General features: G+C 49.2%; 1 protein-coding gene across 5 annotated transcripts in view; it reads right to left on the bottom strand.

Moving 5' to 3' along the window:
- Positions 1–13,735, bottom strand: part of LOC137305927 (MAP/microtubule affinity-regulating kinase 4-like) — an 87,985-nt gene that overhangs the window by 20,912 nt on the left and 53,338 nt on the right. For all 5 annotated transcript variants that reach the window (XM_067974879.1, XM_067974873.1, XM_067974874.1 and 2 more), the window contains exons 4-9: positions 10,807–10,855; positions 8,617–8,682; positions 6,354–6,424; positions 5,138–5,194; positions 3,578–3,814; positions 395–514 (exon numbers count right to left, since the gene is read on the bottom strand). In XM_067974879.1, the coding sequence (XP_067830980.1) occupies positions 395–514; positions 3,578–3,814; positions 5,138–5,194; positions 6,354–6,424; positions 8,617–8,682; positions 10,807–10,855 (600 nt within the window). The remainder of the gene's footprint in view (positions 1–394; positions 515–3,577; positions 3,815–5,137; positions 5,195–6,353; positions 6,425–8,616; positions 8,683–10,806; positions 10,856–13,735) is intronic.

Below are 13,735 nucleotides of genomic sequence, written 5' to 3'. Positions count from 1 at the left end.
CTAGAATTCTCATGAGGGGTCCTGGGGGAGTGTCACTCAGAGACCCATGAACTTTGCGTCACTCGTCCCCATTTACTTCAGTTGGTGGTCGCCCACCTTATCAAAGAGGGAAGATGTCAAATGAACATCCTTCGATATAAAACTGCAGAGAGCTGTATCTTTGGGCTAAATACCACTTCTGATGATGGGCTATTTAGCTTCTCACCTCCTCCTTCCCCATCGATGTATATTTCCTCCAACCAAACCACATTGGTGAGTGGAGGGAAAGAATCAGCCTCTTGGGGCTTTCCATCTTCCCCAATCAACAGAGCTCCAAGCCTAGAAATCACAGGTGGGCGTTGGGTTCCCCAAGGAGATTATGCAGATTAAACGAGCCCGGTAAAGTCCTGCTTACCTCCAGCGTGCCCCGTTTGGCTGGGTTGAGGACGAGAAAGCGTTTGAGGATATTCTCGCAGTCGGTGGACATGTAAAAGGGGACACGGTACTTCCCCCTCAGGACCCGTTCCCTCAGCTCCTGCCGACAGAAAGCAGAGACATTAACTTCATCTTCAACCTGCACTTATTAGCTCAACCCAAGGTGCTTCGCAGAGAGGCGCAGATTAGATGAGCTGTAATAGAAATTACTGGAAGCATGGTCTTCAGTCAATGGCTCTTTGAAGCCAGCCCATGATTTGTTGGGTATGTATGTACCAGTCATTTTACAGAGTGTCTATTGACACCACTGTGACAGCCATTGAGTCAGTAGCGGGACGTACGGCAGGACTCGCAGCAATCAGTCTATTTCACAGCAAACAAAGTCAATTTACTCAGCCAACAGAGTCCATTTGAACAGCGCACTACTGCAAACAGTCTACAGAGTCTATTTAAAAAAAAGAGTCTCTACCAACTACAGCAAACAGAACTCATGACCGAAACTACAGCAACTTCTCCCGATAAAAGCAGGGTGATTTCTTCAGCAAAATGCAGTGAGTGGAGGATAGTTACATAATACAAATTATGTGCATAAAATCAATCCCAGTCACTTACAGCAGGGCGGTCTCCAGGCGTGATTGACGGGGGAATTACCCAATCATCTCCATTCTGGCCGGGAAATAGTGGCGTCACTATCTGCAGCCGTTATTTTAGTGCTGGAAATGATTAGTTGAGTCTTTTGTTCCCAAGGTTTGTTCAGATTTTTAGTGTTAGTTCTGGAAAAATTTGAGTCAAAAGTTTTGAGTTTTGCTTTCCATATTTTTGTTCTGGTCTTCTCAAGATTTTACCCCCCACCCCCAAAAAAAAAGTGTGTTCCAAGAATTTTCACCATATTTGTTCCCCTTCTCACAGCACCTCACAGAGCATGAGAAATGTGGACAAATAATAAACTGAATAAAAATTAAGGCTCTTTTCATCCGTTTCAATCTCCAATGTTGATTCTGAATGTTGAGGATGCTGAACATAGGAACAGGAGGAGGCCATTCAGCCCCTCGAGCCTGTTCCTCCATTCAATTAGATCACGGCTGATCTGTATCTTAACTCCATTTACCCACCTTGGTTCTGTAACCCTTAATATCCCCCTCACCCAACAAAAATCCATCAATCTCAGTTTGGAAATTTTCAATTGACCCCCGGCCTCAACAGCTTTTTTGGGGGGAGAGAGTTCCAGATTTCCACTCCCCTTTGTGTGAAGAAATGCTTCCTGACATCACCCCTGAACGGCCCAGCTCTAATTTTAAGGTTATGCCCCCTTGTTCTGGACTCCCCCCACCAGAGGAAATAGTTTCTCTCTATCTACCCTATCAAATCCTTTAATCATTTGAAACACCTCAATTAGATCACCCCTTAATTGTCTATATTCGAGGGAATACAAGCCTAGTCTATGTAACCTGTCCTCGTAATTTAACCCTTTTATCCCCGGTATCATTCTGGTGAATTTGCGCTGCCCCCCCTCCAAGGTCAATATCAGCGTTAATTTAGTCCCAGAAATCATTTTGATTTTGGTTTTAGTGCCATCTCTGCCTCAAGTTTCAATTTCAGTCTTTGCACAAAATTTTATTCCAATTTTAATTTAGTAATGACAGTCCAATTTTAGTGAATGGTTATTTTCCCCCTTTACCTGACTAAACGTATCACTACTGGCTGACTGACTGTGCCCATATTTGGTGCCACCGTATCAGGCAGGGAAATGCCGCAGCACGGACGGTCAGTGCCCCGGGGCGAGACGATGCAGGTCTGACCCCGCCACTCTGCTCAGTTCCCAATCTGAGCCGTGGGGGTCTCCCGGCTGTGCGACCGTCCCCCACGCGGAAAGCAAAAAAATCACATGCTAGTCCTGTGTCAACATCAGCCAATGCACACACGGACAGAGGTGAAAGAACAGGCAGCAACCCCTCACCCCTCAGCAAGGGCGCAAATCCAGACAGAATGAGAAATAGGGGTAATTAATGTGAGTGGTTCTGGTGTTACAATTAACCTCAGCGTCTGAGCTTACGATGGGAAATTCGGCTAAGTTTCCTGCTCATGGTGACTATCCAGTGGCCACTACTGGGAATTGAATGGAGTAGAGTTAGGAAATATCACGCCAACACACACTGACTAGGCTCGCACTTGAAGAGTGGCCACCTGGGCAAGGTACTGGTGGGTAGCTACAGAACTTGGACCCCAGCACATGCCAGTGCTTCAGGAGAAAGGGAGGGGGAAAGCTGCCCATTCAAGCCTCCTGACCTTAAAGGGAAAGACAAGTAGAAGCAATTAAAGATTAAACAGAAATAACTCTGAATTCGATTAATTTTTTAGAGGGAGTTGGGACTTTCAGTCCGACTCTGAATCTGGTGGTCTTTACTCCTGCATCCTCCAGTGGGGGGGCAAACTTCTCAAACTCAGACGGGTGGTCCGAATCGACGGAAAACTAAAGTCCTCCCCCACTGAGTCGAGGGTGGTCTCCCCTGCCCACTGACCATCTGAGCAACGGCCACAGGTAGGACCTTACCTCATCCCCGTGTTGAGAGTGAGACTCAATGAGGTAGAGTAGGAGTAGATGCAATCGTTCCCGGGGATCTCAAAACTGTGGAACCGGTTGCCAACTCTGGTTGGACGTATTCCTGGAGATTTCATCACATGACCTCCAACTGCCCCGCCTCCAACTAACAAAATTGTTCCAAGAAAATGAAAAAATGCACAATGTTTTTTAATGCCCCTGTGATGTTTCTCCCTGGGTTTGCTTGCAGGAGATTAATCTTTAATTCCTGGAGGCTCCAGGACAGTCCTGGAGGGTTGGCAACCCCTACTCCTCACCCCCCCTCAGTCTTCCCTTCTTTCTACCAGTCCACAAACTTTTAAAACCAAAGCTTGGCTACATCTCAGTTCATCTCATCATCTCTCCTACTCTTTTCAACCTTGGAGATGTCCTTCCTTCCCCTTAGAAAAAGGACTGTCCGGGGAGGGGTGGAGTGAGGGGAGTGTGTACACGTGTATGTTGGTGGTGATGGAGGGAAAGAGAGAGATGGGGAGGGGGGTTAAATTAACAGGTAGAAAGATTTATAACAAAAAAAATAGGTTCAGTAAATTACCACCCACCATTCCATGGGCATCGTCCCCTCACCTTTAGGTTCTGACCATCGAATGGCAAAGAGCCACTGACCAGCGTGTACAGAATGACCCCCAGACTCCAGATGTCCACCTCCGGACCATCGTACTTCTTGCCCTGGAAGAGTTCGGGCGCAGCGTAGGGGGGGCTCCCGCAGAACGTGTCCAGCTTGTTGCCAAACTGGAACTCGTTGCTGAACCCAAAGTCGGCGATTTTGATGTTGCAGTCAGCGTCGAGCAGAAGGTTCTCGGCCTGGGGAAGGAGAGAAAGAGTGAGAACGAGAGAGAGTGAGCGAGAACACACGAGTGAGAGAGAGAGAGAGAGAGAAAGAGCGCGAGAGAGCGAGAAAGATATTATGCGTTGCCAACGGCTCTCTGATGGCACAATTGGTAAATACACTACCCAGTGGGAAACTAAGCCCCATGGAGCAGAGAGGCCTCTACTTTCAGCCCCTGATCTCTGTTGTGTTATCCACTAGGCCCGATGCGATACAACAACTTGCATTTATATAGCGCCTTTAACATAGTAAAACATCCCACAGGAGTGTCAGACAAAATTTGACACTGAGCCTCTTAATGAGATATTAGGACAGGTGACCAAAAGCTTGGTCAAAGAGGTAGGTTTTAAGGAGCATCTTAAAAGGAGGAGAGAGAGAGGCGGAGAGGTTTAGGGAGGGAATTCCAGAGCTTGGGGCCCAAGCAGCTGAAGGCACGGCCGCCAATGGTGGAGCGATGGAAATCGGGGATGGGCAAGAGGCCGGAATTGGAGGAGTGCGGAGATCTCGGAGGGTTTTGGGATACAACCTACAACCCAATAGGTTAGTGTAGGCCCAATTACTGAGGTGAGGAAAATCACCCCGGGTCCTTGCCCCAAATGGCGAGGTAGTGGGACTGGGCCCCTGGGGTCAAACAGCCATTGGACACAACAGTGGACATTCACTGCCTGAGCTCCTACAGGTGTCAGCCGTGGGCCGCACTCTCACCTCTGAGTCAGAAGGTCGTGGGTTCAAGCCCCACTTCAGAGACTTGAGCGCAAAATCTAGGCCAACACTCCCAGTGCAGTACTGAGGGAGTGCTGCACTGTCGGAGGTGCCGTCTTTCGGATGAGATGTTAAACCGAGGGCCTCGTCTGCTCTCTCAGGTGGATGTAAAAGATCCCACGGCCACTATTTCAAAGATGAACAGGGGAGTTCCCCCCGCTGTCCTGGGCCAATATTTATCCCTCAACCAACATCACTAAAAACAGATTATCTGGTCATTATCACATTCTGTGTTTGGGAGCTTGCTGTGTGTAAATTGGCTGCCACGTTTCCTACATTACAACAGTGACTACACTTCAAAAGTACTTTTCATTGGCTGTAAACCATTCTGTGATTCTAAAGCACATGGGGATGTCCTGGCTTTCTGAATGATGCTATATAAATGCAAGTCTTTTGGTCTTTCAGGAGCAGGTAAGGGAGATAAGGGAGAGACAATATCCAGCAAGACAGCACCTTCAAGAGAGAGAGGGGACCAAAACAAAAACACGCCAAGTCCGTGTTATATAAAAAAAAAGACTTGTAGCCCAAAGGCTCACCTTCAGATCTCGATGTACGATGTTCCTCTGGTGACAGTATTGCACAGCTGAAACAATCTGAAAACAAGTTAGACAGCAATCAATCCTCACCCTGCTGAACAAACCCCGGCCACTCATCAGAACAGTTATCAAAGTGAGACCCATAGTTACACGCTGAACGGGAAGTCCTTCTATGTTCAATTACCCACCAATTCTCCCTTCACGACCCAGTTGGTAAATGTACTGCCCAGTTTTTGAGCTGAGACACACAAACCAGGGGCAATCTTGACCTGTGCCAAGTTAGCTAGCACCAGCTGAGTCAGCGGTGTGACAATCGAGCTCAGCTCCCTCTGGACTGGGGACTGGAAAGAAATAACTTTCATAGGAGGCATCTCATTTGAGGATCAATGGGCAACAGGTATTGTAGACTGAATCCCCAACCTCAGCTGGGAGAGGCGGAGAGGCGGGGAGAGAGAGGCGGGGAGAGAGAGGCGGGGAGAGAGAGGCGGGGAGAGAGAGGCGGGGAGAGAGAGGCGGGGAGAGAGAGGCGGGGAGAGAGAGGCGGGGAGAGAGAGGCGGGGAGAGAGAGGCGGGGAGAGAGAGGCGGGGAGAGAGAGGCGGGGAGAGAGAGGCGGGGAGAGAGAGGCGGGGAGAGAGAGGCGGGGAGAGAGAGGCGGAGAGAGAGAGGCGGAGAGAGAGGCGGAGAGAGGCGGAGAGAGAGAGAGAGGCGGAGAGAGAGAGAGAGAGAGGCGGAGAGAGAGAGAGAGAGAGGCGGAGAGAGAGAGAGGCGGAGAGAGAGAGAGAGAGGCGGAGAGAGAGAGAGAGAGAGGCGGAGAGAGAGAGAGAGAGGCGGAGAGAGAGAGAGAGAGGCGGAGAGAGAGAGAGAGAGGCGGAGAGAGAGAGGCGGAGAGAGAGAGAGAGAGGCGGAGAGAGAGAGAGAGACAGACACACGGAGAGGGAGGTGGAACGAGAGAGAGAGAGACAGACACACGGAGAGAGAGAGAGAGAGAGAGAGGCGGAGAGAGAGAAAGACAGACACACGGAGAAGGAGGCGGAGAGAGAGAGAGAGACAGACACACGGAGAGGGAGGCGGAAAGAGAAAGAAAGGAAGAACGAACGAACGAACATGAGGGTAAAGGAGTGAACCGGAACAAGAGACAAAAAAGATAGAAAAAGAAAAATTAGACTTAAAAACGGTCGAAAAAGACAAATAAAATATCAGAAACACAGGTCAGACCTGCCGGAACTTGGCTCTGGCCTCCTTCTCCTTCATCCTCCCATGTGACACGAGGTAGTCGAATACTTCGCCTGAACAGATAAAACACAGGATTACCCTCCGACCGCTCTCATTCAAGCCCAGCCTGGGAATCGGTCCTGCGCCAACCTCTATTGGCTGACCGAGCTCTGCTCTGGGCCCCCTTATAATCCAGTGAGTAGGCCCCAAACGGAGAGGCCGCTTGATTTTATTCCGGCCTTCCCGACCTAGCTGCAGTTGACACCATTGGAGACCATCACTGGCTGATTTTCCTGTGGTAAACGTAACCTGCTCGGGAGGAATTGGTGACTTTGGTCCAAAGCTCTGCACCCCTGGGGGTTTCCCTCACGTCATGTCTGGGTCTGTTGTAAACTCATTGATTGCTCTGATTAGTCAACAAATCCATTATCATATCAGGCGACTACCAGGATGGTAGAGGGCGAGCTGGATGGACCATGGTCTTATTTTTGTCTAGAAATTCCTATGTGAACTTTAACCCTGGCAAGGATCAGGGCCTTCAGGACCTTGGGGGGGGGGGGGAAGAAAACGGGGGTTAAAATGTGCCCAGAATCAACACTAATATCGGAGGAGATCAGAGCTCAGTGCTTTAAATAGAGTTTCCTCTTGGAGTAATGAAGGTTGAACATTGGATAATTCAATCAGGCTGTCAAATCAATGTGACAAGCCAGGCTGATCCATCGCTCAGGCCTGCCCCTGCACCGCTCGCATCGGCCCGGGGCCCGGTTTCCGAGCCAGCCCCAGGCTGCGGCCTGCGAGGGTCAGTCCCCCACTAACTGATTCCAGCCACGACGGTGCACCGACTGGTCAATAACATGAAGCCATCGGGCACGTCCCAATCCGCACGTGGTCACCCGTTTAATCCAATGGAAGTCTCGCCGGGTTCTCCGCCTGCCCCCCCCCGCCCTCTCGACTTGGCGCAAAAAACCAAAACGGATTCCTCCCCTTTTCTGCAGGCTCCCCGCCCCACAAGTCTTCCCACAAACTCTGATATGCAAGTTCTTTCTTCCTCCTCCTCCTCCTCCTCCCCTCGACTTCCCTGAATTGATGCTTCTCGGCCCGGACTGTACGGCTCAGTTGGTAAATTACATAGAATTTACAGCACAGAAACAGGCCATTCGGCCCAACTGGTCTATGCCGGCGTTTATGCTCCACACGAGCCTCCTCCTAACCTACTTCATCTCAACCCGATCAGCGAAACCTGCTCGGGGGTGGGGGGTGCCACCAGCGTGGGACCGAGAGACACGCGGGCCAGGGAAAGGTGCTGGGCTCGAGTCCCAGCCTGTGCCCGAGTGAGTTGGCAAAGAGGGGTCGGGGGGGGGCCGTTGTTTGGAAATTGTCCTTGCCCGCGAACTGCCAGCTGTCTCGCCAAGCAGGAACGCACCTCGCCCACCGGCTGGTGGGCGACTGACATTTTTCTTGCAGCCCACACGGGGATGTGCAGATGGCACTCCGATTGGTCGGCGGCATCGCCCTGGCGACCAACTGACATCACTGGAAAATTTGCATACTTGAAGACAACTTGCCTGATAAAAATCCGGCCAAAGAGTGCCGTGCAGGCATGCAATTTACAACATCTGAATACTCACGAGGCCGATTTAAATAGAATGTGGAATATTTAAGAGACAATTAAAGGAGCACAATTTTAAATCGGACTGCCAATAATCTAGGCCGACACTCCAGCGCGGCCCCGAGGGAGCGCCCCGCCGCCGGAGGGGGGGCCCGGCCCCGAGGGAGCGCCGCGCCATCATGGCACCGAGGGTTATCAACCCTCCAGGATTGGCCTGGAGTCTCCAGGAATTGAAGATTAATCTCCAGGTCACTGCTGCGAACAACAACAGGGAGAAAAATCATGGAGGGATATTAAAAAAAAAGGTGCGGTTTTTAATTTTCTTTATTAGTTATAAAAATATCAGAGATGGGAGAATAGACTCTCTGACTGACAGTCAAGAATCATCCAATCGGGTAACAAAGTCTGCTCGTTTCCCGATTGGCCGTAGGGGCAGGGCTCCATGAGCTTGGACGTGCCAGGTGACCAATGGCGGGAGTGTGGGGGGGTCACCAGATGAAGCCTCCAGGGATATGTCCAACCAGAGTTGGCAACTCCAACAGTAACTCACTCGGTGAAAGGCTGAGAGACTCTTTGGTCTTATCTGGTGCTGTATAAACGCAGACCTTTTAATTTGTGTTTTTTCCAAGTGTAAAATGGAATAGACTGGTGGCCTACCTCCACTTGCATATTCCATTACCAGGTAGAGGGTCTTGTCCGTCTCAATCACCTCGAATAACTTCACTAAATAAAACAAAATCAAACAATTATCAAGCTATAAATTGGCCAGACTCACCTCGTGTCACAACCTTTCTGCCCATTTGACCAATGTTACAATGGTCAGCGCCCCTCCGAACTCACCTCCCCCCATCCTCTTAAGCTCCTCCTCCTCCTCCTCCTGCATTAGAGGGCCATTCAGCCCCTCAAGCCTGCTCCGCCATTCAATCAGATCATGGCTGACCTGTGCCTCAACTCCATCTACCTGCCATTGCTCCATATCCCTCCATACGTTTACCTAACAAAAATCTATCACTCTCAATCTGGGAAGCGCCTATTGGCCCCCCGCATCCACAGACTTTTGGGGGACAGGGGTCTAGATTTCCACTGCCCTTTGTGTGAAAAAGTGTTTCCTGATTACACTCTTAAACGGCCTGGCTCTAATTTTGAGATAATGTCCCCTCGTTCTTGATTCTCCCACCAGAGGAAATAGTTTCTCCGTATCTACCTTATCGAATCCTTTTAACATTTTAAACACCTCAATCGGATCACCCCTCAACCTTCTATACTCGAGGTAATGCATAAACTTGGCTTGTAACCTGTCCTCAGAATTTAACATAGGAACAGGCGGAGGCCATTCAGCCCCTCGAGCCTATTCCGCCATTCAATGAGATCATGGCTGATCTGTATCCTAACTCCATTTACTCTTGGCTCCATCTCCCTTAATACCCTTGGCTAGAAAAAAATCTATTGATCTCAGATTTAAATTTATTAATTGAGCTAACATCTACTGCTTTTTGTGGGAGAGAGTTCCACACTTCTACCACCCTTTGTGTGAAGAAATGTTTCTTAACTTCTCTCCTGAATGGCCTGGCTCTGATTTTAAGGTTATGTCCCCTTGTCCTAGACTCTCCCCCACCAGTGGAAAAAGTTTCTCTCTATCCACCCTATCAATTCCTTTCAAAATCCTAAAAACCTCAATCAAATCACCCCTAAACCTTCTATATTCCAGGGAATACAAGCCTGGTTTATGTAATCTCTCCTCATAATTCCACCCTTGGCGTACTGGTAACGTTCTGGTGAATCTGCATCTTATTGCCTCCTACTGTGTCCTTCTTGAGGCGCGCTGTCCAGAACTGAGCGCAATACAACAAAAAGGGGGGCGACCAAGGCACTGGAGGAGTGTTGAAATTAAGACTCGTGGTACCATCTTCTACTCCGACTCTTCTCTCCTCCTCTTGTGGTGCTGAGCACTGGGTCTCGTCACTGCGGTTTCTCAATGAAGAGAAAAGGAACAGCAAGATCTTTGGCTGCGAGTTCCTTTCTTCAAATCTCAAGCTCAAGTTGCAGTGAGGTGGAGAGAGAGATCAGACTGAGCCACCCTACCCCTCCCCTCTCTCAAAGGCGGCACTGGAAGGGACCCGTGAGGCAGAAATGGCCAGTCAATCAGCGCTAGAGGTGTTGAGAGCGCGAGGATAATTTTAAGTGAAGGTTTCACGAGCAGTTTACAGCTCATCAAAACAAAGGCAAGTTCCTCTGATTTGATTGACAGCTGTGACACAACATCTGCCAACACTTCCTCAGTCGCTGCATCCAGACAACTCAATGACCACAAACTCTCTGGCACTGACGGTAACAGATACCAAAAAAAAAACCCCCAAGGGGAGATAAAAACGGTGAGCGAGTGACCGACCAGGAAGGGACTGTGTTTGTTTCTCCTTTGATTTGAGTGCTTATTGGTAGCTCCGGCATCTAGTGAGCCAAACAGAGCAGGAAAGGCCCCCAGGTGCGGTCACCGGGGAAGGGGTAGAAGTGGTCCTTGGGGACAGGAGGAGTGCGCGTGTGGGGCAGGGGAGGGAGAGACAAAAATCAGCCACGGCTCCCACTCCTAATCGTAAACCAGGGACCCCCCCCACCACCGGAAACATCAGGTGAGGACAGGACTGCACTGGGCTGTGATGCCCGTGTGCTGCCAACACTCCCATATGGAACCAGGAGTCAGCACCTTCAAGAGGGGGAGGGGGGGGGGGGGGGAAGGGAGAAAGCGGGAAGAAAGAGAAATACAGAAAAAACAAAATGCACTGAACGTTCTCGCAACGTGTACACCAGACGCAGGTGAACAGAATCCGCCCCCAATCTTGTCTTACTCACCAATATTCGGGTGGTTCAAACACTTCATAATTTTTACTTCCCTGTAAAGCTGAAAGAGAGAGAGAAAAAAAAAAGATGGAATATTTGGTACAATATGCAACTCAAGAGACCAGAATTAGGAACAGGTGGATCAGGAAACGTTGAGTTGACCACTAGTGGCGACAAGTTACTGCCATAAGGAGGGATGATATATTAGCAGGTTCCTCTAATGAGGCCATATGGGTGGAGCTTAAAAACAAAAAGGGGGCAAGCACTTTGATGGGAGTGTACTATAGGCCCCCAAACAGTCAGGGGGAGATAGAGGAACAGATATGTAGGCAAATCTCAGAAAATTGTGCAAATAATAGGGTAATAATAGTGGGGGATTTCAACTTCCCCAATATTAACTGGGATACTCAGAGTGTAAAAGGCTTAGAGGGTACAAAATTCTTAACGTGCATCCAGGAGAGCTTTTTGAGCCAGCATGTAGAAAGTCCTACAAGAGAGGGGGCGGTACTGGACCTAATTCTAGGGAATGTGGCCGGCCAAGTGGAAGAAGTGCTAGTAGGTGAGCACTTTGGTGACAGTGACCATAATTCGGTGAGATTTAAGGTGGTCATGGAAAAGGACAGGGAGGGGCCGGAAATAAAGGTTCTAAATTGGGGGAAGGCCGATTTTAATAGGATAAGGCAGGATCTGGCCAAAATGGACTGGGATCAGCTGCTTGTAGGAAAATCCGCATCGGAGCAATGGGAGTCTTTCAGAAGGGAGATTGAGACCATACAATGGCAACATGTTCCCGTAAAGGTCAAGGGTGGTTCCAAGAACTCCAGGGAACCTTGGATGTCAGGGGATATACGAGAATGGATTAGGAAAAAAAGGAGGGCTTTTGGCAGATACAAAAGGCTAAAGACGGAGGAAGCCCTAGAGGAGTACAAAAAGTGCAGGGGGATACTTAAAAAAGAAATTAGGAGATCAAGGAGGGGCCATGAAATAACACTGGTGAGCAAAATAAAGGAAAATCCTAAGATGTTTTATAAGTATATTAAGGGTAAGAGGATGACTAGGGAAAAAATAGGGCCCATTAGGGACAAAAATGGCAATCTGTGTGTGGAGCCGGCAGATGTAGGAGGGGTTCTAAATGAATTTTTTGCATCTGTTTTCACTATGGAGAAGGACGATGTAGACATAGAAATACGGCAGGGGGACTGTGATATACTCGAACATATTAACATCGAGCGGGAGGAGGTATTGGCGGTTTTAGCAGGCCTAAAAATGGATAAATCCCCAGGCCCGGACGAAACGTATCCCAGGCTACCGTGTGAGGCAAAGGAGGAGATTGCGGGGGCTCTAACACATATATTCAGAACCTCTCTGGCCACAGGGGATGTGCCAGAGGACTGGAGAACCGCTAATGTAATACCATTATTCAAGAAGGGGAGTAGGGAAAAACCGGGGAACTACAGGCCAGTGAGCCTAACATCAGTGGTAGGAAAATTATTGGAAAAAATTCTGAAGGACAAAATTAGTCTCCACTAGGAGAAGCAAGGATTAATCAGGGATAGTCAACATGGCTTTGTCAAGGGAAGATCATGTCTGACTAATTTGATTGAATTTTTTGAGGGGGTGACTAGGCGTGTGGATGAGGGTAACGCAGTGGATGTGGTATACATGGATTTCAGTAAGGCCTTCGATAAAGTCCCGCACAGGAGACTGGTCAAGAAGGTACGAGCCCATGGAATCCAGGGTGCCTTGGCACTTTGGATACAAAACTGGCTTAGTGGCAGAAGGCAGAGGGTGATGGTCGAAGGTTGTTTTTGTGACTGGAAGCCTGTGGCCAGTGGGGTACCACAGGGATCGGTGCTGGGTCCCTTGCTGTTTGTGGTCTACATTAATGACTTGGATATGAATGTAAAAGGTATGATCAGTAAGTTCGCTGATGATACAAAGATTGGTAGGGTGGTAAATAGCGAGGAGGATAGCCTCAGTCTGCAGGACGATATAGATGGGTTGGTCAGATGGGCGGAACAGTGGCAAATGGAATTTAACCCGGAAAAATGCGAGGTGATGCACTTTGGAGGGACTAACAAGGCAAGGGAATACACAATGAATGGGAGGACCCTAGGCAAGACAGAGGGTCAGAGGGATCTTGGTGTGCAAGTTCACAGATCCCTGAAGGCGGCGGAACAGGTAGATAAGGTGGTAAAGAAGGCATATGGGATACTTGCCTTTATTAGCCGAGGCATAGAATATAAGAGCAAGGAGGTTATGATGGAGCTGTATAAAACACTGGTTAGGCCACAGCTGGAGTACTGTGTGCAGTTCTGGTCGCCACACTACAGGAAGGATGTGATCGCTTTGGAGAGGGTGCAGAGGAGATTCACCAGGATGTTACCAGGGCTGGAGCGCTTCAGCTATGAAGAGAGACTGGGAAGATTGGGTTTGTTTTCCTTGGAGCAGAGGAGGCTGAGGGGGGACATGATTGAGGTGTACAAAATTATGAGGGGCACAGATAGGATGGATACTAAGGAGCTTTTTCCCTTCGTTGAGGGTTCTATAACAAGGGGACATAGATTCAAGGTAAAAGGCGGGAGGTTTAGAGGGGATTTGAGAAAGAACTTTTTCACTCAGAGGGTGGTTGGAGTCTGGAACTCACTGCCTGAGAGGGTTGTGGAGGCAGGAACCCTCACAACATTCAAGAAGCATTTGGATGAGCACTTGAAATGCCATAGCATACAAGGCTACGGACCAAATGCTGGAATATGGGATTAGAGTAGACAGGGCTGATGGCCGGCGCGGACACGATGGGCCGAAGGGCCTCTATCCGTGCTGTATAACTCTATGACTCTAAGTATTCTCAACACATGGCTGGCTTGTCATTAGTGGGTGCGGGTAGAGCCTGTTGCCATGGAGATCGCCATGTCTCTGATCAGAGGGGGCAAATTCACAC

Source organism: Heptranchias perlo, chromosome 41 (assembly GCF_035084215.1).
Source record: "Heptranchias perlo isolate sHepPer1 chromosome 41, sHepPer1.hap1, whole genome shotgun sequence".
In the NCBI taxonomy this organism is placed as follows: domain Eukaryota; kingdom Metazoa; phylum Chordata; class Chondrichthyes; order Hexanchiformes; family Hexanchidae; genus Heptranchias; species Heptranchias perlo.
The sequence above is the reverse complement of the archived record's forward strand: the minus strand, read 5'-3'. Positions and strand labels throughout refer to the sequence as shown.